General features: G+C 33.5%; 3 protein-coding genes across 5 annotated transcripts; 1 reads left to right on the top strand and 2 right to left on the bottom strand.

Moving 5' to 3' along the window:
- Nucleotides 1-1,140: 1,140 nt before the first annotated feature.
- LOC124829476 (protein PHYTOCHROME KINASE SUBSTRATE 4-like) lies at nt 1,141-3,541 on the bottom strand. Its single transcript, XM_088115382.1, has one exon. The coding sequence runs from the start codon at nt 2,899-2,901 to the stop codon at nt 1,468-1,470; it is 1,434 nt and encodes a 477-aa protein (XP_087971508.1). The 5' UTR covers nt 2,902-3,541; the 3' UTR covers nt 1,141-1,467.
- A 7,937-nt stretch (nt 3,542-11,478) lies between these two features.
- Nucleotides 11,479-13,872, top strand: LOC124840179 (uncharacterized). The gene is made up of 3 exons (XM_088115087.1): nt 11,479-11,951; nt 12,912-13,059; nt 13,384-13,872. Exons 1-3 carry the CDS (start codon nt 11,571-11,573, stop codon nt 13,608-13,610), a joined length of 756 nt encoding a protein of 251 aa, XP_087971213.1. The 5' UTR covers nt 11,479-11,570; the 3' UTR covers nt 13,611-13,872.
- A 722-nt stretch (nt 13,873-14,594) lies between these two features.
- Nucleotides 14,595-20,311, bottom strand: LOC124844558 (vacuolar lysine transporter YPQ1-like). 3 transcript variants are annotated; one of them, XM_088091661.1, is made up of 14 exons: nt 20,223-20,311; nt 19,320-19,572; nt 19,063-19,105; nt 18,270-18,296; nt 18,067-18,156; nt 17,747-17,922; nt 17,125-17,290; nt 16,916-17,038; nt 16,434-16,553; nt 16,049-16,069; nt 15,786-15,844; nt 15,561-15,651; nt 15,127-15,222; nt 14,595-14,919 (listed from the first exon to the last, which is right to left on the bottom strand). In XM_088091661.1, the coding sequence occupies exons 2-13, from the start codon at nt 19,547-19,549 to the stop codon at nt 15,172-15,174; spliced, it is 1,197 nt and encodes a 398-aa protein (XP_087947787.1). In that variant the 5' UTR covers nt 19,550-19,572; nt 20,223-20,311; the 3' UTR covers nt 14,595-14,919; nt 15,127-15,171. The 3 variants fall into 3 exon arrangements, with proteins under 3 accessions (XP_087947787.1, XP_087947788.1, XP_087947786.1); XM_088091662.1 differs by having other exon boundaries at nt 17,747-17,904; nt 19,320-19,580; nt 20,223-20,305; XM_088091660.1 differs by having other exon boundaries at nt 19,320-19,580; nt 20,223-20,305.
- Nucleotides 20,312-25,913: the final 5,602 nt, after the last annotated feature.

Below are 25,913 nucleotides of genomic sequence, written 5' to 3' on the forward strand. Positions count from 1 at the left end.
CTTTTAAGAAAATATTTTTGTTTTCAAGTTTTCTCTTGTGTTTTATCAAAACTCTTACAACATATATAACCCTTCAAGTTCATGATCACATAGGATATTAAATGATGGAGTCATAAATTCCCCTACCATTATGAAGTGCCGAGAAAATTAATAACTTTTAACACCAACTATATTATATACATTGCACCCTGAAATAGAAAATCACCACCATTTATCAAATACAAAAATCTAAAAAAAGGTGCACATGAAAGTGAATTAACAATAAATGATACGTTGCACAAAAATTAATAAATAAAAATAAAGAGGAACAGTTATTATATAGTTAAGAAGTATTATGTCGAGAACCGAAAGAAATTAAAGCTAGAGTAAAGAGGGAAAATAATCAAAGAGGAAATTAACCTCTTTTTTAAGAGTTAGGATTATGAATGTAAAGTTGTGTTAGAGATATAGTGATGGTAATAAAAAAACTTATCAAACACAAAGAAGACAAAAAGACGAGACACAAGTAAGGGAAAAGATCAAACTTAATCACCACAAAAGAAAACAAGTTTCCTACACATATCCATGACTATTAAGGAGCAAGACCAAAATCCTAAACCTAATTAATCAAGATAATGTCGGTGGGTCAACGACTCAAGAATAAAATGAAAATAATTGTCTTACCAAAGAGAACACAGTGAAAGGAATAATAGAAAATCATAAAAGGAGATATTTATCTTAGCAAACAACAAATTAAAACAAAAACAGTTAACTTAACAAAAAAATTAAATTTAATTCCACATGTCTTGTTTGGGAAAAAAGAGTTATCAATGTATCAGTGTCCGAAACGCATAATTTAAATATGTTTGTTTAAAAAATTTAATGTACGACTATCATTACGGAAACAGTTTTAATTATGAGTTTTTGGTAAACTTACCAACTCGTCAGCCAATACATAAAGAAGCTTACATGGGTTAACCGATGAGTTTGGCACTATTGTGATTTTGTATATATACCCGATAATAATATAAGAACCAAGCATATTACGTACTTGTACTTGCACCGTTATGCATGCAAAAAGAAAAGAAAGCACAATTTATTGTTCTTTAATTAGTTAATCACTCATGAGGAGGTTAATTGTAGTTGTAGCAATGTGATTAGTGGAGTTAACAGCGCCATTTATTTCAAAGAGAAGGAGAGTATGATGATTCGTTGCTGGCTCCTGTTACAACAACGACGTAATATATCTCATGCCATTACATGCATCCTGTTATTCCTATCACTCAAAGAACGGATACAGAACAGAAAGACAAAGGCGACACAATAATTAGAAAACGGAGGAAGAAACAGACAAAACGGAAAAGCGGGTGATTACGTTATTCTGGGGTCTTGTTGATTCTTCAGGCGAGGCGAGGAGAAGAAAAATAAAAAATAAAAAATGAAAAATAAAAATAGAAAAGCGTAAGATGCATGCATGCGCGCAAATGGCTATGTCGCGAAAGCAAGCGACACGCGAGGTGCGTTGCGGTGAGCCCTGGCAAGTGGTGGCTTATTTACACTCCCAATCTTACTACTGTTACCCCCACTCGCGATAGCGTTCACATGTGATGCTGATGGTGACGTGGCACCTCTCTGTCCCTCTGATCCACATTTCACCGGCTGCGGCCCCACGCTAACCGCCTTCTCGCACCGACAGCTCACCAACAAACCGTTTCCTCCTTTACGCTTCCATTTCTCCTCCACGCCCGGAACCGCCTCGTCGTGTCCCTCCGCCGTCGTCACGCTCCACTCGATGCTCGCCTCGCTCGGCTCGTAGCACTCCGTTATAGTCGGCGTCGTGGAGCCCTCGTCTACGCTTCTTCGACCGAAGAAGAACGCCGTGGTTGAAGTGGAGCCCGAGACCTCGTCGAACGAGTCTCTGCTGTTGCGACGGTACGCCGCGGGGAACGTTGACTGTGTCGCGGTCGAGAAGCTCTCGATCTCGAAGAGATCGGAGCTCGCGTCGCTCGCGGCGTCGTCTTCGACGACGCGTGCCTTAGCTGGGAACGAGAAGTTCAGCGGCTTCGGCGATGGCTCGTCTGGGGGCCGGAACACCTCTAACGAGTCGCGCGGCGGATCTTCCTCTGCGACGCTGTTTGCGACTTTTAGTTTTGTTATTGGATTGTTAGGGTTTAGCACGGGGAAAGTGAATCCCTCGGTGAACGGTACTCTCACTGAGCTCGTAACTCTATGAGAGTTGGAATTGTGAAACCGTTGCGATTTCGCTGCCGCAATTGTTGCTGTTACCGGTACCGGTAGCGATGCTGGTGTTTCATTCAGAATCCACTTATTTGGTGTGATGTGATTAGCAACGTTGTGATGTTCGTAATTTCTTTCTTGTTGTGATATCTGAGATTTGGATTCTTGAGCTGATTCTTTGATTTGAACTGATTTTTTCCCCGTGCAAGGACATTTTCTCCTAAGGAGCCAAATGGATTTGGAGTGTTTGGGGTTTCGAAGGCTTTTAGGGTTTTGCATTGAGACAGGGATTGCACCTGGAGGGTGAGACAGCAGCCCCGTTTGGCTGTTCCAGCTGGCTTCTGAGGAAGCCGTTGGAGTTGCTGCGTGGAATGAGCGTGCTCTGTAGTTTCTGATGTGGGCGTAGCCGTCCACAGATGATGAAGCAGAGGAGTATCTGGTGGTTTCTGTGGCGATGACATCACCTCTCTCTGGAATTCGCTCCATGGGAGAGACTCTGCTGATGTTAACCTTTTGAATGTTATTGGTGTTGTTGCTGCTACCATCATCGTTGAAGTATTTGTGAGCATCGAATATGCTAAGCTCAGAGATGGCGTCTTCAACAGGTCCTGTAGTTATTGTTGCCTTGTTATCGGGTCTGAGATAGGATGAGAAAGATGCGTCTGTATCTCTCACGGTCTGCATCACTGTTGCTCTTTCAATACTATCAAAATTATATATATATTTTTTGTGACTCAAAAACTGAGCTGTTGCATTTGGAATTCCTTTGGTCTGATATATATGTGTTCAGGTCTCTGTTCTGACTTGTCCTGACACCGATTAATTATGAGGCTGTAAAAACTAGAAACATCGTATGCCCTTCTGTGTTTTTCTTTTTTTCTTGCCTCTGTAATGAAACAAATTCCCCCAACTTATGATCTGACTCGCTCGCTTTCTTGATGAATAATGAGTAAACAACAAAAGTGTGAATTTTTTAAAAGCGGAATGTCCTGACTAGATTATGATATCTGTGGAGATAGAGTGATGGAACGGGCAATTATGTGTGATACTTCATCATTTGGATGCATCATGGCCATCTGTTAGTAGCTATCTCTGTCTACAGAGTTAATCATTGAGGAAAAGTTCTATGCCTTCTAATGTGAATCCTAAACATAACTGTAGTTTGGACTATCACATTGCATAGTAAAAAAAAGGATACTACAAGGAGAATTTATGTTTTCTGCACAATTTTAAAAGTGAAATTATATTATTCTTACTTTCATGCAACAAAATTTTAAAAGTGAAATTATATTATTCTTACTTTCATGCAACGCAATTTTAAAAGTGAAATTATATTATTCTCACTTTCATGCAACACAATTTTAACCACATTTTGGACCAAGTTATTCTTCATTTTACTTTTCTCCATTACATCCAGTAACTTCTTACTTCTTTTTCTTTCTTCCCTCTGCCCTTCTTTTATATATATTTTGTCCAAAGTTGAAGTATAATTAAGTTTTCTCTAATTTTAAGAGGTGGTTGATTCTCCGTGTCTGTAAGGTTTTCTATCAGGTACAGTTTATTCATTAAGAGCGTTCTGCTTTTGAAATAGAGATGTGCAGATATTGTCAGTGCTTCTTGGATTCCTAGTTGTACTACATATCAAAGAGTTATTTATATGTGCAACAAATCGGGTGCTACACCTCAAATCTAATTGGTAGGTAGAGCTATTATATATATACAGTATGCTTTATCAAAATATAATTAATGTTACTTTAGGACTTTGCGTTGATATATGATAGGCTCTTCGAATTAATTATTGATCTCTTTTATTATTGCTATAACTTGTCTTGGAATGACAGAAGAAAGTTAGGTGCATGCTGCATGCCTCCTTAAGAGCCTCATAAGACTCCAGACTCCAGAGTCCAGGACAATTAAGTTTACTATTTTAGAGACATAAAAATTGCTTGAATCACTTTTGCCTTGATGGATTGTTTCCCAACTCAAGATGTGTGACTGTTGTTTCTCCTATTCTTTTCCTTATTTTCTAAGTAAGTTTCCTCTTGATGTGGCTGCCTGATAAGTTTGGTAATGCTGATTCAATAAAGTAGGCAAATAACCACGTCCTATCTGACATCAAACATCAGCCAGGTAGCAACGTGAATGAGTGAGGGTCCATTGCATTTGACATTTAGAGATGAAGGTATGTCTGAACACTTGGGAGACCATAAAGAACTGTCTTTATGGGTTTACCCAATCAATTATAATAGGTGGATGATTTTGGAAACAGAGCATGGTGGGTCACCATTAACCTTCTAGGTAACATGGACTGCTTTGTTGCCCGCCTTTACACAATTTATGCATGGCTCTTGAGCAGGTGGTGGTCCTCATTTTGCCTTAGGAACAAGATTTTGGTCACATCTTTCTATCAGATAATATAATTTACTCTAACAATTCTTTAGCTCGTTATCAATATCTTTTACTTTAAAAAAAATTCGCCTGGTTGATATTGGTGGGTGATATTACTGTTCCTTTAGTAAGAAGGGTTGCTGTCTTTTACACTTGACGCCAGATAAAGCACTATTAATTTCTTGTTATGTTACTGTTCTTTCTTTTATTCTGCTTTTTTCTTTCTTCTTGGTAATCCTGTTAGGCGAGGGTGTAAGATTTTCTGAGGAGACTCTTTATTTCAAAATCTGTTAATTTTTTAACTTCAATGCCTAATGTATGTATAATAGGTGGATATAGTGTGCCGTTTGTATGTAATATTGCAATTGTTAAATATTATTCTATCGTATTGATCTTTGCGGATGTGTTTTGTTCCATCCCCAACAGCCTTTTTATGATGGAGAATTATACTTCATAAAGAAACAGGAATGGGAGAAGGAGGCAATAGGTAACATGATTAAAAAAAGAAAGAGAGGGAGTAATAAATAGAAAAATATTTTTTTAATAATTTTTTTTGACAACTTTTTTACCACATATTGTGATTGATTTGTTTATAAAACAGTGACACAATGTATTGTGAAAATATTGATAGAAAAAATTGTTAACACAGTTGAAATAAATAAGATGGCAGGGATTTCGATTACTGCAAAACGAATTCTCATCACAGTAAAAACGTCTGTCTACTTGTGGAAATAAATATTGGCCAAGTCTACTCAGGGAATTTAATTTCAATATAGATCTACTGCATGAAAAAGTTTCTCTAGTGTATAAAGCATATGCGTTTGCAAAGGCCAGAACTCTTGTATGATACGTCATATCCTTTTAATGGTTAGTTAGAGAAAGTATAATAGTTTTACATCATAAAAGAAAAGGAAGAAAGAGATGGAGAAAGAAAGAAGAAAAAGAAAAAAAAATGTAGATATATATATATATATATATATATATGAGCAAAAGCTAAAGCTCTTTTCTAATGTCATGTCTTTTTAATGGTTGGTTAGCAAAAATAATTTTCTGTCTAGACTCTACTCATCTGTTAGAATTTCCTACTGATGTTACAGTTAACGGCTTCTAAAGTAGCTATAATTATGAGGTTCCATTAATTGATATTCATCAACCCCCAACAAGGAAACCAAACTTGATAATTTCTTCATGTTCAAATGTACATATTCCTGTCTCGTGCATGATAGTTATATTTCCCAATTAACTCTTGCTCTGTCTGATGCTGGTGGCTGTAGTAACCAGATTTTACACAAATTATAGATGATTCTAAATAAAGAACTGTTTTGTGATATTAATTAAAGTTAAGGACTATATTTGATGCATCAAAACTAAAGATATCAACATTTAGCTTAGCTCTGTGAAGGTTCTGTGGGCTGTCTATTTTATGGAGTGGAGTCAGATATTTTATTATGTCAACCAGACCAGAATGCATTAAGGAAATAAGCTCATTTCTTGGTGATTGTTTCCTATTCACAGCTCATTTCATTTCGTGCTTGAACAGTTTCACAGATGCTATCGGAATTAGAGTTATCCATTTGATTCAGAGTTAATAATATTTACGATTTAATTCGTTTTTTTTTACTTAATCAAGTTTTTATTTTTTAAAAGAAAATTTAATTAAATTTTTATTTTTCTAAGTTTTCTTATCTTAAATTAGCGTTAATGACTTTTAAAAGTGTAACATGTCAAAATTTAGGTTTATTTCTTAAAGTTTAAATCATCTTCTATTTAAAAAATGATACGTATCAAAATCAAAAGAATTTTAAAATAACTCAAATTTGACACGTAACACTCTCTACTACAAATTAGAATAAAATATAAAGACAAATTACGTACTTAAATTAAATCATAGTTCTTACTATCTTGTTACAAAATTGTAGAAGAACTGATAACATGTGAACTACCTATATTTGAAGGATGAAATTTTCTTAAACTTAGTCAAATCATCTAAAAAACAAAATTTAGAATCATATCATATATTTAGTACACATTTTACTAAATTGTGAGAAATGAACTTTTAATGAGGATAGTGATGTGTTTATAACTGAAACATTATAACCCAATTATTTACACTAGTGAAAATTTTCATTTACCAAATGTTATAACTTGTATTCTACAATACTCATTTTGAATCAAATTGTTAGATTAATATTACAAGACTTGCATAAAACCAAGAAATTTTAGTCTGTCTTTTTATAACCTACAATGATTGGTTAACCCGTGTGCATATACATTATCAAATAATTTTTCAAACTTATTTACCCAAATGATATCCTTCCTTCAGGGAATTCCAAAGTTCCTTGCAAACAATCTTCTTTGTCGTGTCCTTAAGTGAAGCACCAATATACTCATACTGGAGACTAACCTCATCAGCTTCTACATTCACTCTGTAATTGGTCTGATCCCCTTTACCAGACACCACATCTTGTATAATTCTATAGTTTCTTTTCTGACAAACTTCATAAAACTCTCTGATTGGATGGAGTTTCAATGTTTCAAGTGTTATAAGGGGTTCCAAAATAGCTTGATGCTTTGCCACACAACCTCCTTATCCCTGAATCAACAAGAATTGCTCCAGCTAAAGACTCTAAAATGTCTCCAAGTACCTACCAAACCACAGAAAAAATCTCGTGAGGTTTTGCAATGATCAACACATTGTACCTGATCATTTGAGTTAAAAGAAATGTGTTGCAAAACTCACAGAAAGTATATACACATATCAAATCTATAAATTATGCCAAAGAATTTAAATGACCCCAATGACAGGAACAAAGTAGTAACATATTTACATATGAATTATGGAAGACAACTTTTCCAGGGTCCATTAACATTGGAGAAGCACAATATTTTGGTCAATTTTACCAGTAATAATTTAATTAATTAGTATAGCAATTATTTCTCCTTTAACAATTCCAGAGACAAGGAAATGGCTTATGACATGGAGTAATGCATATAGTGAATTAATTTATCTTTCAGGTCCTCCCAAATTGCAAGAAAAATTCAATAGTGATGCCCCTTAAACTAAGAAACCAATAGATATTCAAGCAATAATTTAAGAAAGAAACCAATAGATATTCAAGCTACAACAATGTGAAAGTATGATGTATCAAGTTGCCATTGGTCTAGCTTTTTCCCACACCCATTCATCCCTAACTGACTCTCTCGTCTCCTTCTTTAACACAAACCTTAGCAATAGCTCCACTTTGAAATTAGGCATAACCTTAATCCTTAATCGCTCACTCTCTTCCTCGGCCCTTTTCTCAATAATAGATTTTACAAACTCGGAGTTCCAATCAACCAAAAATAGGTTAGGGAACCCGAACTTCCTTTTCACGTCAAGCAAGTTATCAGCACTAATAAGTTTGTTCTTGGACATCATTAACAATTTACATAATTTGGAGACACTGAAGGCTTTGTTCTCGGAGAAAATTCGTTGCTCTTCTTGGAAAAAGTAGTGAAAGCGGTCAGAGGGACGCATGAAACGAATCAATTCCTTTTTAAGTTTGATGTGACTATATTAGACATCGAAGAAACTAAGGTTTTGGTTGATAAAGGTTTCATCTTTGACCTTGAGGTATTGCAAGTTATCACCACGTGAATTAATTAAGTATATATTTGTTTTGATGATATGACACTGTTAGTCACGTAAAAAAAAACTAATGATATCAGTCATAAAGGACTAAATATTGGACTTTCTAAAAGAAGAGGGAAAATAGATCAAAGTTTGACAGAAGAACTAAAACTAAAATCACATGATAGTTTTGGAACCAAAAACATATTTAACCCTGACTTTTATTATTAGTATCTTAATTGAAAGGTTGAGGTTCAATTCGACACAATATAACTTGAATTTGACTATACCTAAAATGATCTTGCATGACTTGAGTTCAACCAGATTGAACATTTCTTAACTTGGATCAAACTTGACATGAGTCCGACACTATTTGGCTTGACCAAAGTCCAAACCAACTCGATATGACCTTGACTCAAACCAACTCAATCAGACCTTAGCTCATGCCAACTTAACATGGGTTTGTTTAGGCTAGACCAAAACTAACTTAGGCTCAACCTAACACAATCTCATCTTGACCTAGGTAAGACTTAACCTAATTAAACCGAACTTAGGCCCAACCCATATTGATTTGGGTTGGGTCCAATCTAACTTGCTTTGGCCTGGCTCGACCAAATTTGACTTAGGCTTGACCTAACAACCTAGCATGATTTGTACTTTAACTGACTTGATCTTGGTTTAGTTTGACTTGGCCTGGCTACACCAACCTAACCAATTTGTTTTCCTTGACATAACTTGACATGGGCTTGAGCCTGTCCCATCTCGACTTGCTTTGACTTCACTTGGCCTTATGTAGGCCTGACTTAATTCAACAGACACGAATTTAACCTAACTTGATATGACCCAAACCTGACTAAGCATGGTTTGACCTTTATCCAACCTATCTTGGCTTAACTCGACCAACCCAACTTGACCTAGACCCAACCCAACTTGGCTTCACATGGACCTAACTGAACTTGACTTTTTCTGGACCCAACTTGACTTTACTTAGACCTAGTCAACTTAAGCCTAGGCCGACAAACTGAACATGGTCCTAAGTCAACCTAACTTAACCTAGATCCCACCCAAGCCTATCCTGACATCTTTGTTGATAGTAAAAAAATCACCACAAATACATAAAAGCAATAATCATGATTGACATTAATTGAAAAATATTTAAATCACATTCACAAGAAAATACCATGACATTGGTTAAGAAAACTCTAACCATAATATTGAAAATTAATAATAATGGTTTAAAAAAATATTCTAACAAGTCACAATTGTTAGCACAAAGCTGAAGAAATGAAGTTTTTATGTATCTTAAAGTCAATTCTCAAGTGCTCTTATTACAGGAAGATCTTCATGAAGATTTTCATGAAGACTCGTCTTTTATGTTAAAGTTTTTGTAATTCAGTATATTAATGTATAAGGCGTAGTTTATCTTTGATTCTATGTATTGTTTGCCTTAGGTTGTGTTAAAATACGTTTTCAAGATAATCGATTACTAACTAATGATAATCGATTATCAGTAATCAATTATGACTTGCCATAATCGATTATTACGAGCAATTATGAGATTTTTAAGCAATTTTTTGACCGTTGTGCATTCATTGATGCATAATCGATTATCATAAGTGGATAATCGATTATTACATGCTAAATAGCTGATAACGAATTTTTGGAGGTATCCTTGAGTGAAATCTCTATAAATTAGATTGAGACTCTCATTCTAAGATACAAAATATGAAATACATTGATTTCGAAATTCTTATTTGTTGTGTACTATGATAAGTGTTCTAGGGTTTGTGTAACCCTTGTGCTGTGGCTATGAGAACTTGGTGTTGGCATAAAGCGAGAACTTTCATTGGGAGTGTGATTGAGTATTGTTGTTGCTGAATTAAAAGTTTATCATCCTTTGTGAAGATTCAAATGAGGTGTTCATCCTTCGTTAAACATTTGGAGGAGGTGTTTATCCCTTGTAGGTTTCAGGGGAACTGAGTTTCATCTCTTAGGGTAACAATAGAGGTGTTCTAACCTTAAACTGTTTTATTTTCTTTTTTATTGTAACAGTTTGTTGGTTTGTGATAGTGAAGCGTTAATTCTTGGTTGAAATTAACAACTGGACATATGATTTGTGTGATCCGAACTAGTATAACTAGTTTCACTTCTATGGATTCCAGTTCCCACCTCTTCTCTTCCATCAGGGTATTCAGTCTGTACTGGAAATGCAAGATAAGTTTTATCCTGATTTGATTAGATTGTTTTATTTTAGTCTAAAAGTTAGAAATAGAGTATACTCTACAAGAATTAAGGGAGTAGACATTATTTTGGATAATGATATTTGGACTAGTGTGGCTCAACTCCAACTCGATGAAGATGCGATATACTTACCGGGGTAGAAGGCTTTAACAAATATATAATTACTGTATTAATTTTATATTTAATAATTTCTTTGTAAGATTGTATTAAAATATATCTTTCAACAAATTAAAATAAATATCTTTATATTACTTTTCAAGTAATACGAAACTTTTAAGTAAAATCAAACATAAATTTCAAAAATAAATTTAGAGAAAAAAATAGTTAAAATTTATATTATAGTTTAAAAAAAACATAAATAACTAATGACATTGTTTATTTTTGGAGCATGAATACAATTTAATCTATTATATTTGTGGAAGAACTATTTACTTTTTTATTATTTAACGTATAAGTACGTAGTGTTATATAATACTTGGAATTAAGAGAAATAATTTTTAACTCTAGAAAGATTAAAAACCACATGTTTTACTTATTTAAGCTTTTTAAATAATAAATGTTAATCGTATATTTTATGGAGTGCATATTTTTTCTAAATTTTGCATACATTCATTGTATAGAATAAAAAGTTTCATTAGCAAGATTTTAACAGGAACGGTTTCTGTTATTTTTTGGAGAAAAGTCACTTAAAGTTTTCAACATATAAAAATTAAGAAAAGTTACTTAACTTTTTCCATAAAAAATCATTAAATCAATTCGCGTTTTAACAATAGTTGTGAAATGATAATTTATTATTGTTTTTAATATCTACTCTTTATATATATTTTACTAACGGAAAATAAACAATTTATTTTCTCTTTAAAAGGTCAATATAAACTAAAGTTTCTAAAAACAAACGAAAATATCATTGTTGAAAAAAATTATATCTTATCAACCGTCCAAAACAAAAAATCTAGGCAACAATAAAGTACAGTACCACAAAATCATATTCATAAATCTTAAAAGAGTGGAAGAATTCTTAGTTGCCACGACATGAGCTTCCACCATCACCACAGAAAAAAGTGAAAGAAAATATGGCTAAACAAGAGAAACCTTTCTTTGCCATTCATCATCCATGGCTCTTCTTCCTTCTTCTTCTCTCATAACTCTTCTCCATATCTCATCCCAACGTTATCTTCCATCTTCCTTTCACAGCTCCATCACTCTTGCATCATCTTTCAAACCACTGACTCATTCAAAGCAGCACCTGAGCCACAGAAGCTGCAATTCCAAGCTCTTGGCTTTTTCTTACAGGTATTTCATTGAAGAAGAAGAAGATGAAGATGATGATGAAAACCACACCTTTGATGAAGCTGTGGCTCTCTTCAATGGAGGAGAGTACTACAAATGTCATGACTATCTTGAATCCCTTTGGAACAATGCAGAAGAGCCCACCAGCACACTCATTCATGGAATACTGCAATGTGCGGTCGGTTTCTACCACCTCTTCAACCAGGTTTTCATTCATACCCATAACTTTTAAATATATATATATACACACACACACACACACACACATTCATATTTGGATTATTCCTCTAAAAAATCTGTTAGATTATTTTGCTAGTATTAACTTTATATCTTTTTCATTACAAATATTGGGTATAGACACTTTTTGCATGACATCTTTTTGAAATTATGGGTGGAATTTTTGTAAAGAAATTATTAAGGTATTGTCCTTCAAAGTATCTAGTTCCATAAACTCTACAAAAGCACTGGAACACTTTGTAAAGGAACACGACCTAGTTTGTTTGGTTGAGCTCTTTTAAGTAACTTATTACGACCCAAATGTCATCTACTAGCACATACTTTTATGTATGAAATATTTATTGTGAAGAGTGTGTCCTTCTGTTGATAAGGTTATAAGATTAACATTATGTGGTTCTTCTATTAAGGACCTCAAAATCGCCTTTATTATTTGAATTCATGTTCTTCTCACAAGACTTTCAAATTAGCTTCATGTTGTAGTATCATTGCTTCTTATTGTAAATCCTCCATTTACCTCCTAAATAAACAAATTATTCTCCATGCCAACAATACTATATGGCTTCTGGTATAAACTATACATGATTTAGAAAAAGTTTTATCAGATCATGCTATAGGCGTCAAAATTGACTTGCAAAATTTTGACAGACATTTTATCCTTCACAAAAGTATTTGATTTTTCTCCTTTAAATGACAGGGAAGGGTATCTATGAAGACACTCCAATAAACTCCAATAATTAAGGATTTTCATTTTATTTGAAATGATAGTTACGTTCTATAATGATTAAGATCTTGACCCAACTTAATGATCAACCCCTCAATTAGATAATTGTTAACTACTTGAGCTATCTAATATTTTTTTATTGATATTACGGTTTTGCTTGATCATGAGTTACATTGTCTTAAAAAAGATAGTTCTTTGGTTTAATAGAACCACAGGGGAGCAATGATGGAGTTGGGGGAAGGACTATGTAAATTGAGAAAGATGGAATTCTCAAATGGACCATTCCATAAGTTTGAGAAAGATATTTCAGCAGTTCTAGATTTTATCTATCAGACTCAAATAGAGTTAGCTGCATGTGAGTGCTCTTAACCTTGGAAATCCATGCAATCTGGGTTTTTTTGGACAAATTTTTCCATTGGAGAAAAATATTAGAAGAAAAAATTACATAAATTTATCTATAAACTAAACTTAGCTAATATACAAGTTACAAAACAAAAGTTTAGAAATGTTTGATGAAAACTTGTGCAAATTAGCTTATACACAAACTTATTTTAACTTACAGAAAAGTTCATTTTATATATAGAAAAAGTCCTTGTAAAGAAACATGTCCAAACATACCTTTAAGTTGTTTCTGAAGAAATTTCAGCTTGTGTTTTCCCTTGAAATTTAAATTGAGCAGGTAGTGAGGATGTATGTGTTACAATGGATCGATCAGAAAGATCTTACCAACTTCTGGGGGAATATGCTTCAGGGAAGCGTGTGTATGATCTAGAACTTCGTAGCGATGCATCAGTGTACATTGTGTTCTGTCCTCAAGGCTCTAATGGTTCCTCTGAAGCCCCAAGGGTAAAGCTTCCTAAGCTTAAGGCTACCATGGAACATCTTGTAGCCTATGAATACAAGTGAACATCTTTTCAAGACACTGTCCATAGATCAAACCACATCCAATATTTTTCTGTCCTTCTGTTGGAAGGAAGAATTCTCTCGTGCAGTTATCATAGAATAGTATCCTGAACTGAAAATAGCAGTCACAATATGCAAAAACCTGTGCAATTATTTCAAAATTTGTGCATTTATGTAACCCCTCTTCCTATACCAGGTCTTTGATTTTGCAAACACCTAAAAATATCATATTTAAACTGCAATACACTACTGAGTGTTTTCAAAATTTTATCTTAAATAATTCAGAAGTACTTATGCAATAAAAATGTTTAGGAAATATTAAATTCAATTTAATTTTAGATTCAGTATAAAGTTGTGGAATATGCTTTCAGAAAACTCTAAAGAGATGTTTCTTTTAACATGTACATCTTGGAAAACATACACTGTCCAAAAGTTTTATTTCAAGGCTAAGGGAAAAATTTAGGTGTAATTCATTAAGTAATCTTATTATTTTCGCTTAACATTCAAATTTCACCTCGATAATTATTGAACATCGTGAACAAGTCGTATAATATTATACCCAAATTTTGTTCAAAGGCAAGGGTTGACTAATGTCTGTTAATTAAGGAAACAAAGTGACAGATTTTTTATAGAAAAAAAGTACTTATCATGTCAAGAATGTAAGTCATTTAACACATGATTGTTGAAGTAATTAAAAGCATTTAACTAAGCGAATCTAATAATTAAATAACTTGAACAGTTTAGAGTACTGGTTAACAAAACCCTCAACTTAAAGTTTAAGCTTTAAACTAAAAAATCATAAAACTACCAAATAACTGTTTAATTTGAAAGCTTGAGAAGACTGGAACAGAATATAATAGTGATTCAGAGCAAGTCTAATTGACCATTAATACTGACTATATAATAAAGAACATTTAGATAAAATAATAAAAGCATGTTTCATAACTTCATTGGTTATTTATTGACTTAGGTAAACAAAACATAAAGTTCTGATGGAATTGAAGATTGATAGGAAACTCAAAGTGTGTGCAAAATGTCTTTACAAAACGCCTCAAGTAAAATTGAACTGGTTCTAAGAATGTCTGGCAGAAAATCTCAGGAACCAAAAACATCAAAGTTGAAAAGGAATCTAAACCGGAAGCATCAACCTCATACAAAATTGCTGGCAGTTCAAATAAACAGAATCACTTCCTTTTTCCTTCTATGGTCATCACGCCAATGATTGTAACAATTAACCAGCTGACAATAGTCACCATTCCCCAATTCAGTTTTATGCTCATAATTCTAGTACAACTTGGTGGAGATTGCCAGACTGCAATGAACATCTATGTTAGATTTATGAAAGAATATCACTGCACTTCCTAAATAAAATGATTGAAAAGGTAGGTAGGTAGATAGATAAAGATAGACAGACAGAAAGATAGATGTTTGAAATACAAATACATGGTGTGCACAAACATATTCCAAATGGCACACATACATGCTTGCTCACATACACACAAGAGAGGGAGAGAGAGACCTGGAAATCCTTGTTTCTTCCTCAGTACACAATTTTGCAATTACCCTACAGGTCTTGGGAGGTCCAATAGCGGAAATATATAAACTGCATTAAAATCTAAAGCAGATATTAAGGTAGACAAATTTCTTCTGCCAGAAAACTCTGCATGGCTCAAAAGGAATCTCATGTACACATGTGACCTTATATTTAACTCTATTGTTTTTGAAACTAAATATTAGAATATAATAAGTATATGTATATTCCAATTTAAATGATCCTTAACTCTTGCGTGTTTGGATTAAGGGACCTTGGATAATCAATGTATTAACTTTAAAGTTAATGAGCTAAGCTCTAAGGTTATCTTTGTTGCCCTACATATATAACTTTCTCACCTGGAACCCACTTCTCTCTAGCAAGAATAATCTGGAAAAGATAAATTAACAAAAAATGGATACAAGGAAATCGAGAAGGACACACCCTCCAGCATCTACTAGCCATGGCAAATTTGGTTTGATTTTTGACCAATCCAAGCTGATCACAAGTATACTGGCATCAAAAGACAAACCAAATGTTCATTAAATACATTTTGATAATTTCGTACCCTCGATACTTTCAGTTGGCAAAGGTCACTTTGATCCTGAAATTTTAAGTAGAGAAGATAATATAAACTAGCAGGATACCTGGCTACATAAGTGGAATTTCCAAGTACAGCAAACATGAACATCAAAGGATTGAGACCCTGCAAATAGTAAGAAGCAACTATAAAATCCTACTGACACTGCTTCATGTAACTAGAAATTAATTTGTTTTAAGACTCTCATAAGAGTGATTTGGTGAAGGGAGGAGTCTTATCTTCCATATTTCCTCCCAAAGTTTTCAGGTGCTAAATGATAAACAAGACAAAGTGCATAAAGGACCACAGCTTTAATAGTTAGTGCCTAACCTCAACATGACCCCTTCTGATCTGCAAAATCAATGAGTTATGTATCAATATAAATAATCCGATTAACAAGACAAATCAATCCTTCTTAAAGTGTAGATAATTTTGAAATTTTCTATATATTACATAGCAGTTTGTCATGGAAAATACCAAAGGAATAATTTATGTCATACCTGTCTATAATATTCATATGTGAAATATTCTGTATTCATCAATTATTCTTTATAACATACTTTTTCCAAGTTTACCATCCACAAGCATACTCACAAGTGATAGGATGAATGACTACTGTCCCGTAGCAGTTAAACAAAAAAATCTTATCTCAGGTAACACAAATTTTATCCGCTGAATTCCTACCTAAGCTAAGGAATACAATTATATAACTTACATTTAGACAAATTTGAGGCAGTCTTCCACCCAAATATACAAATGTCATTGCCCAACCAAGGAAGGTTCCAATGCTACTGCTTCCAGAAACATCAGTTTTTAGTAACTGGTCATCGCCAACCTGCAATTGCTCAATGAACTGATGAGAAATAGGAAAAAGTAAATTTCATCTTTTTTTTTCTTCCTTTTAGCATGCATAAAAGTTTGAAACGGATTACACCTTAAGAACTACTTAAAGTGAATTTTTAGTCATTTAGAGAAATATTGTCATTCTTCCTCACTCATAAGCAACTAATATGCAGCAATCACCTAACATTGGTTAGCAATAACCAAAAAGTTTCAAATCACAAATAAAAAAAATTAAATTTCATTTCTTGTTCAGGCTATTCATAATACACAAACTATATTACAAGCAGTTAGCAGGATATCAAAACAGGACGATTAATTTCTAATATGGTAATCAAAGTTGCGATTTGCATTAACCTGAAAAAGCTTTCGCCCAACATGAATTACAAATTGTTGTCGTGGGTTTGAGCCCATATGGTTAATATTTGTACTCAATGGTTGAAGCAGGTTGATAGCACCAAGAAAAGTTAATGTTGAAACCTGAACAAAGACAAGATTGATTTAGATTTCAATTATGGCACTCTTGTAGTTATGTAAAAGAATAGTAGTAGAATTAGAATGTTTACCAAACAAAGAGTACTCTTCATCCTTGAAGCTGGTGCAGATTGTGTTGCAATGGTTGAACCAAGCAAGCCCTCTTGTATAGAATCTAAAGAAGTAGTAGATCCCATTCTCTGTGCTAAGATGGATCCCGCTGTTGGAGTGTGACTCTTAGACAAATATCTTGCTGACCTATGAATTCAAAATAAAGAGTACACTTAATTACAGATTATAAATTTCTTTGCTTGGGAAAGAAAAGCCAACTAGAACTCATTGTGGGAAATCTGTGCTTATTCACTTCACATTAACACAAAAAGAAACCATGCATAGGGACCAAGCCAAAGAGAAAGAAGACAAATATCAATGAATCTTCAGCATTTTGTTCAGGAATTTTTTTAAAAGAAAAGATAATAAATCATTCAATCAAAAGAAATATAGAGCTCATAGTGGTTAACAACATGTTGGAACCAGATATTTGAATTTCAAACTAAGAAATCTTAGATAAAATGTCTAGCATTGAAATTGACAGCCCAAGATTAAGGGAATCCAATATGTTTCTTTAAAGTGAACACATCAGGAGATTGAAGTTGACTATGAAATAGAGTATTGTGCATTTTTTAATAGATTTTTCTGAGAAAGATTAATTACCGGTAGAATAATTCCCTTCCGGTACCAATTCTTTGAGGAAATGCTGGAAGAGGAATAGGAGAAGTCGGACTGGCATTTCTATTTGAATTTTCAAATTTAATACTCTGTTCAGCATCGGCAGCCTTTTCCCCTTGTCCAGTTTTTGTGAATGTCTCAACCTGCTCATGTTTAGAATGCTAAAATACAATACAAAACAAAAATGATAAAGTATATAAACTTGTCTAGAGTATCAGACTCTAGTTGAATGAGGAGTGAGATATAAGGATTCTGATTTTGAAAAGGCAATGATAATTGGCAAAATAAAGTATAGGGACTTGTACCTTGAGCTGTCTCCTGTATTTTAGTTGAGGATATATATGTCCATAGTAAATGGTTTGTAAACCAAGAGCAAGAGTTATAATGGTATAGAGCTGCATTTTAACACATCAGGAAAATGTCACATCAACTGGCTGACCAGAAAGGTCAGATGAAAAGATGATTTCGTAGGTACTGAAACCCCTCAATCTTGGGCTAGAGTCCTCACCACTGCCATGTATAATTGAGTAAGAAGCTGCATAAATAAGAAATCAAGAATTACTCTGTATACTCTTACTGATTATCCATATGATCCATAACAAGTTCAACAGGAAAAATATTCAGAAAATAGGAAAACAAATGCTCATGATGCTCCCAATGAACTAAAGAGCATGCATTACACTCTGTTCTCAAAAACCAGAACATGAGGATAGCAAACCCATTTATAACATGGGATTAAATTTAAAATGTCGTATAATAAAAGGTTCGATTTCCAAGGTTATAAATACAAAAATTTCCCATTTTAGTTTCTATGCTTAAAAACAAACATTTTTTAGTCCTTACACATACCGTTTGCAATCTCTTTTAGTCTCTCTTATAACGAAGATCGAATAGGATTAAAAATTATGTGAAGGGGTTTTCTTTAAGTACAAGAACTAAAAGGAATTTTTTTTGTAACTACAGAAACAGAACGAATAAATAAACTTATAATAAAAATTTTATTAAATCTGAATTGTTGAAAGTATCTTCTCATAGAGCATAGGGACCTTCCCAACTAGAGCGTACTAAGTGAGAAAAATGAAAATAATTCTCTTTTGAAAATTAATTATTTGAGAACAAAATGATTTAGTTGGCTAATGTCTTATCCAACCCATGTATTTTGCTTTTCCCGTTCAATAGTATGTGATTTTTACATATATTAATGTTGCAAATGGGAGAAAGTAATGGCAAACTTTAAAGATGACTCCAAAAATACAAGCAACATAAAGCTTTTTAAGACACAAGAAAATAGAGACACTCACAGTTGCAGGTTCCAGCAGGCATCCAAGGAGGTTGAATACATCTCTGTAGTGGAAAATATATTGTATCAGAATAGTTGACTTAGAATTAGAACTAGTATTGTATCAGAATACTACAAGGTTGAATGAATTGTAACCAGTATATGCCAGGCATTCAAATAGACCAGCAGAACAAACAAATAAACAGGAAAATGAATAGGTTGAATTAGATAACAAAAATGCGAGTAGCCCTTAGGAAAATTTAGTGAAAAGCCAAGTACCCAATTATCCATGTGACCAAGAAAGTGAGAGAGAGACCCTCAGTAGACTTTGTTCTATAGTTTGTGATTATTTGAGGTATCTCAGCAACAACCCAAACAATGACACTGATTAAACCCAGAAGGAACGATGCTGACTCCCTAGCACTGCTCAGCTGCTCTTTGATCGATTGCAAGCAATGCTGATTGCTATGACACCACACAGAGAGGATGAAGTTGTCAAACACTTCCATTGGATCAAAGGAGCAACTGATACCTGCAAACCTTAAATAAAGTAACAAAGAATCAGTGACAGATTTTTCTCACATCATCAACACTATTGCTAACACTACAAAACGATAAAAGATTCAGAATGTTGCAGAAGAAGCATAGTTTGTTAACCAAAGAGTGTTAGCAACACACTCTCAAATACACGCTTTATTACAGGTTAAAAATTATTGAAAACTATAAAATCAAGAGAGACTCGTTAAATCTGATCCAGGACCACCAAAATTTGAGATTTCCCTAAAAAAGGTGTTTCCTAGTATTTCTGTTGTTCGTATAATAACAGGACATTATATCATGACAGTAACAACCAAAAAGAAAGAAACATAGGACGAAATGAACATTAGGGAGTTTATACAATTGAAATATTTCAATGTACTTGCTGTCACTTGATGAGTTGATTTGGTGTCAGATATGTTACGAAAAGTAACCTTTATAGGAGTGAATCAAGTGTAAAAATCGAATATTCAGAATGCATCACGAGTTCAGGGTACAGTAAATTCATGATAAAACCACCCAATGCACGTTCACAAAGGAAAAGAAAAAAGGACGGATCTTTTACTTTTGGCAAGAGAGAGAGTGAGAGAGAGAAAGATTGATTGAATAAAACGGTGACGAACACATGCAAAAGCAAATGAATACCCAGAAAGGAAAGGAAAAGGTCGAGATTCGGAGCTGCTTCTCCAAACTCTACGTCCACTCAGAATACGAATTCTCCACTTCAATTTAACCACCTTCGAATCTCTTTCTAGAATAATTATTCATATTTTTAACATTTATGGTTTAATTAACAATAATTTGTTTTGAGATTTTTCATCAATGCTAACGTTTCTCAAGATTTTTAACCTTGTTTATATCTATCATTTTCACCAATTTTAAAATTGTAAAATATTTATTTTAACTTGGTTGAATGATATTTTTTAATTTTGTCTTGTTATATTAGGATTATTAGTGTGGTCTCATTTTTTTTTCTAAAAATAAGTTAATATAGCCTCTCTTTTTTGGATTGACCGTAATAACATTGCAATAAAAACATGTGGTTTGAATAAGTCATCAGTTAAAATTGATTTGTCGATGAAAATAAAATGTGACACACGCAATAAATGTTATGTGATATTTTTGACTCATTCTTTTAAAATGAGTTAATTTAATTCAATTTATTTAATAATAATTTTAAAAACAAAATAAGTTTAACCTAACTCCCCGTAAATTAAACAAACCGACTCACTTAATTTAAAAAGATATTAAAAAGATAATGATTACTTATTTTTTTCCTTCAATCAACTTTTTCTAATATAAAAATTGGAATAAATTTTCAAATTAGTTAAATAACAACAACGTTATGTTGATATAATATATAAAATAATATTGGTAAATGATAATTATAAATATTATATCAATATGCATAATAAACAAAGATACTAAATAATAATTTTAAATGATATGTGGGTGCCCTAGTGTGTACGAAGTTGGCGGTGTACAACGTTGTCGACGGTGGAGCATGTGAAAGTGGCCCTTGTGTGGCTGGTGATGAAAAATTGAAGAGACTACAGTAGAGAGAGAAAATCTTCACTTAGGTTTTGAGAAATATAAATCCATTTGTCCGACGTGACAATAAAATATTGATAATTATAAATAATAATGATCTCCTATCATTATTTATTAAAAGATTTCTATTGTCATTATTTTGGTCAGTAGTTTTATTTAGGGTGATCTTCAAACTTTTTCAAACGTTTAAAGTAATATTATTTTTTGTAATTTTTGTTTAATTTTTTGTTATTTTTTTTAACTATATTTAAATAGTTAACCACAGAGTATATACATGTACAATTAGTATATGATTTGTTTCATTTTTGTTTTGTGGTTACTCTCCGCATGTTAAGAATTTGAAGTATGTAAAAACTCCTAAAGAACATCATTTGTTTTAGTATGCTTTTATTTAAGATTCTTGTACATAATTCATTATTCAACAATTGTACACTAGTGGAAAAATGATTTTTTATAGCGTACAAAAATGATCTTTTATATCGTAGTTACAGGGAATATAGTTCTGGGCAATATAGTAAGTCTGCGTATTTTATAACGTGTTCAAACGTAATTTCTGAAGTACGTTATAATAGGTGAAAGATATTATAACGTAGAAGATTTTGTACGTTATAATATGTTATATATTATTACGTATATATTATTGTACGTTATAATATGTGATCAACTTACCATATCATACATTGCTTAGTACGTTATAGTAAATGTTTTTTTTTTAAAAGATTGATTATTAAATTTGACCATCCAATGAAATTATAATAATATTCCTGTATTATCATCTCATCAATCCATTTATAATAAATATAGCTTTAAATAAACAAATTTATTGAAACTAACAAAATAGAATTCATTTCAAAGGTTAAATAGTCTAATATTTAATACATCATTTATACATGAAACTATATATTAAATCCAAATCTTGTATTAGAATTCACTATCAATGACCACCTTCATCATCATTCTCCATTCCAAATCTCTCCATCTCTTGATTCTCGTCCATGTTTCACAGATAAACATGTAAAAAAATTGTTTGGAGAAAATACAAGTTTATAAGCTACAAAAAATTAGACAGTACATACTCGGTTTGACATTTCGTTTCACAAAAACCCTTAACTTATTGCATATCAAATCTAGAACACGTGGAAATAGGGTAAAAAAACAAAGAGATCTATAAACAGAAAAATGGACACACAAATTAATGAAATTTTGAAAAGAAAAAGTGTAGTGAATTTTGAGAATCTTACAAATTCGTTACTGTCTAAAGGACAGTCTTTTGGTTTCCTTCTCTTTTTAGGTTTTTCTGTTTTGTTTCGTTTTCCGGTTATCTCCACAGAGCTCTATAAATAGAGCTTCCCCTTTTCCCTTTGTGTAAGAATATACATGAATAAAAGTTTAGATTACATAAATGAGTAAAGAGAGTGTTTTCCTTACCCTTCTCGTTGTCCTCTCCATTTTTGTCTTCTTCATTGTTGCCAACCACCATCTCTAAGGTTGCCGGACAACCTTGCTTTTGCTCCTTCTCCATCGCTTGGGAGAATCTTCTCGAGGCTCTGTTCTCTCTCCTCTGATACGTGGGTGCTTCTGCCGAGTCTGTCAGCGTACGTTTCTCCAGAGATTTTTATCTCACTTTCGGGCCATCATGTTTTGGGCTACACACTTAAGTGCATAGTGTTGGGCCGTTCTCAATATGGTATCAGAGCAGATCTAGTACCTACTCTGCTTCCGTTGCCTCTGCTGCAAATCTTGGTATCTTCTTGGGTTGTTTCTTGTGTTTTTTTTTTCTTCATGAAGCAGATGAATCAATCTTCCAACCCATCCAGCCCTTATTATCTACACCCAGGTGAGAACCCGGGTCTCACGCTCATTACACAAATTTTGAACGAGAACAACTATTCTTCTTGGAGTAGAAGCATGAAGAGAGCTTTGCTTTCCAAGAATAAGATAAAGTTCATTGATGGGTCTATAAAGAAACCCCAGAAAATCAACACATTGTTTGATGCATGGGAGAGATGCAATATGATGATTTTATCTTGGATAACAAAGACCCTTTCCCCACAAATTGTTGAAAGTGTTATATACGTTGAAGAAGCCAAAGAATTATGGGATGACCTGAAAGAAAGATTCTCCAAGGGTGATTACTTCAAGATTTCTGATTTACTTCAGGACATACATTCTATTAAACAAGGAGAAAGGGGGGTGAGTCAGTTCTTTACAGATTTGAAGATCCTATGGGAGGAGTTAGATATCCTAAGACCTATACCTACCTGCACGTGTCAGATTCCATGTAGTTGTGATCTCTCAAGAATTTCCTTGAAGTATAGAGAAATGGTACATGTGATATGTTTCTTAAAAGGGTTAAATGATTCCTACAACACTGTTAGAACACAAATTCTTTTAATGGATCCTCTTCCAAATATCAATCGGGTTTTCTCTCTTATTATGCAACAAGAGAGACAAGAGAAACAAGGTTCTGCAGATATCAAAGTTCTGGCCAACGTTGCTGACAGAAGCCGTCAATGGAAAAGCGAAGGACGGGGTTCTGGATTTCGTGGTCAAGGAAAAGGAAGAGGTAAAAATCCTAACTATGGTAAACAATGCTCATATTGCAACAAGATGAATCACACTATAGATGAGTGCTATTCTAAGCACGGGTACCCACCTTGGTATAAGAAAGGAGACAACAACCAAGATAAAAAGAATGACTGGAGTTCTGCCAATGCGTGCCAGAACAACACTGAACCTGAAGGGATTCAGAACACACATCATACCAATAATAGTAATATTTTCAATTCTTTCACAGCTGAACAGATGCAAAAACTTCTCAGAATGATAGACAAAGTTGATGAGCCTACTCACAAAGTCAATCAAGTTCAAAGGAATGAAACTGAGAACAAACAAGGTAATCTTTCCTAGATAATAGACACTGGTGCCACAGATCATGTGACACATGATAGAACAAACTTTGTTACTTTCTATAAAATTAAACCTATCTTTATCAAACTGTCAAATAATACTACCCTCACTGCTAAGCACGCAGGAATTGTGCAATTTTCCAAAACTTTGTCATTTTCAATGTCCTCTATATTCCTGAATTTTGTTTCAATTTAATTTCTGTTCAAAGTCTTATTAAGGACTTGAATTGTAGTCTAACTTTTTCCTCTAAGACTTGTCAGATAAGGGAGAATCATACATTGAAGATGATTGGATGTGCTAATTCTTGGAAATGACTCTATTATCTGTAAGCTTTTCCTAAACCCGATCAAAGATACATTTCAAAGATTGCTTTTTCTTTTAAGAATGTTGATGTAAATCTGTGGCACTATAGATTAGGCCATCCAGGATACAAAGTTATAAAACAAATATGCGAAAAGTTTCCCTATGTAAAAATAGGTACTAACATTGTTTGTGGCACTTGCCATTATGCTAAACAACGAAAATTGTCCTTTTCTAAAAGTGTTTCTGTTACTACTGAATCCTTTGAAATTGTGCATTGTGATATATGGGGTCCTCTTAACACTATTTCGGTTCATGGTCATAAGTACTTTCTCACCATAATAGATGACTATAGTAGACACACATGGATTTTTCTAATGAATAATAAGGGTCAAACTAGAGATTTATTGCAGAATTTTATTGCTAAGATTAAAAACCAGTTTAACAAAATGATTAAAACTATTAGATCAGATAATAGTCCTAAATTTAATTGTATGGATTTCTATAATTTGCATGGAATCAATCATCAAAGGAGTTGTGTTGAGACTCCTGAACAAAATTCTGTTGTTGAAAGAAAGCATCAATACATACTAAATGTGACTCGTGGCCTTCTTTTTCAAGCTAACATCCCTAATGCTTACTGGTCTTAAAACTGTTGGACATGCTGTTTATCTAATAAATAGGTTGCCTACTTCCATTCTTAATAACAAAACTCCCCATGACCTTCTCTATAACTTGCCCCCACCTATTTAAACCTCAAACCTTTGGATGCTTGTGCTTGCCTCGACTCTTGAAAATAATAAAAGTAAGCTTGACCCAAGAGCTAGAAAAGGAATTTTTCTAGGATACAAAAGTGGTGTGAAAGGTTACATTGTGCTTGATATAAATACCAAGGAACTCCTTATAAGCAGAAATGTTCTCTTCCATGAAGACATTTTTCCTTACAAAAACCTGCAAGGCAACAGAGAAGACTATGATACTGAAGAGGACAAAGCTGATTCACTCAATGATCTTCTAAGAGATCACTATCCCACTAATGATGACATACATGCTGAATTAGATGTTACTGACCAAGAAGAGGTGCAACAACCCTCTGATGATGGAGGCAACAGTGACAGTACAGGAAACAATCAAGAAAATTAAAGACACAGAAGATCTGACAGACCCAGAAAGACTCCTGAATACTTAAGAGATTATGTTCATCAAGTCAATCAATCCTTATCTGTAAAAAATGGCTTTAAAACCCCATATTTGATTTCTAATCTGTTGTGTTGTGATAATTTTTCAAAAAAAAACATTTAAGGCACACCATGGCTGTCACTGGAAATAAAGAACCCAGATCTTACAATGAGGCAAAAGGCATGAATGAATGGGTAGAGGCCATGCAGAGAGAAATCAAAGCTTTGCAAGACAATGATACCTGGGTTTTAACTCAACTGCCTCTAGGAAAAACTGCTATAGGATGTAAGTGGGTGTATAAAACAAAATACAAAGCTGATGGTAGCATTGAAAGGTTCAAAGCCCGTTTGGTGGCAAAAGGTTACACACAACAGGAGGGAATAGATTATCTTGACA

This window comes from Vigna umbellata, chromosome 5 (genome assembly GCF_029865625.1).
Source record: "Vigna umbellata cultivar VRB3 chromosome 5, Vumbellata_1.0, whole genome shotgun sequence".
Taxonomy (NCBI): domain Eukaryota; kingdom Viridiplantae; phylum Streptophyta; class Magnoliopsida; order Fabales; family Fabaceae; genus Vigna; species Vigna umbellata.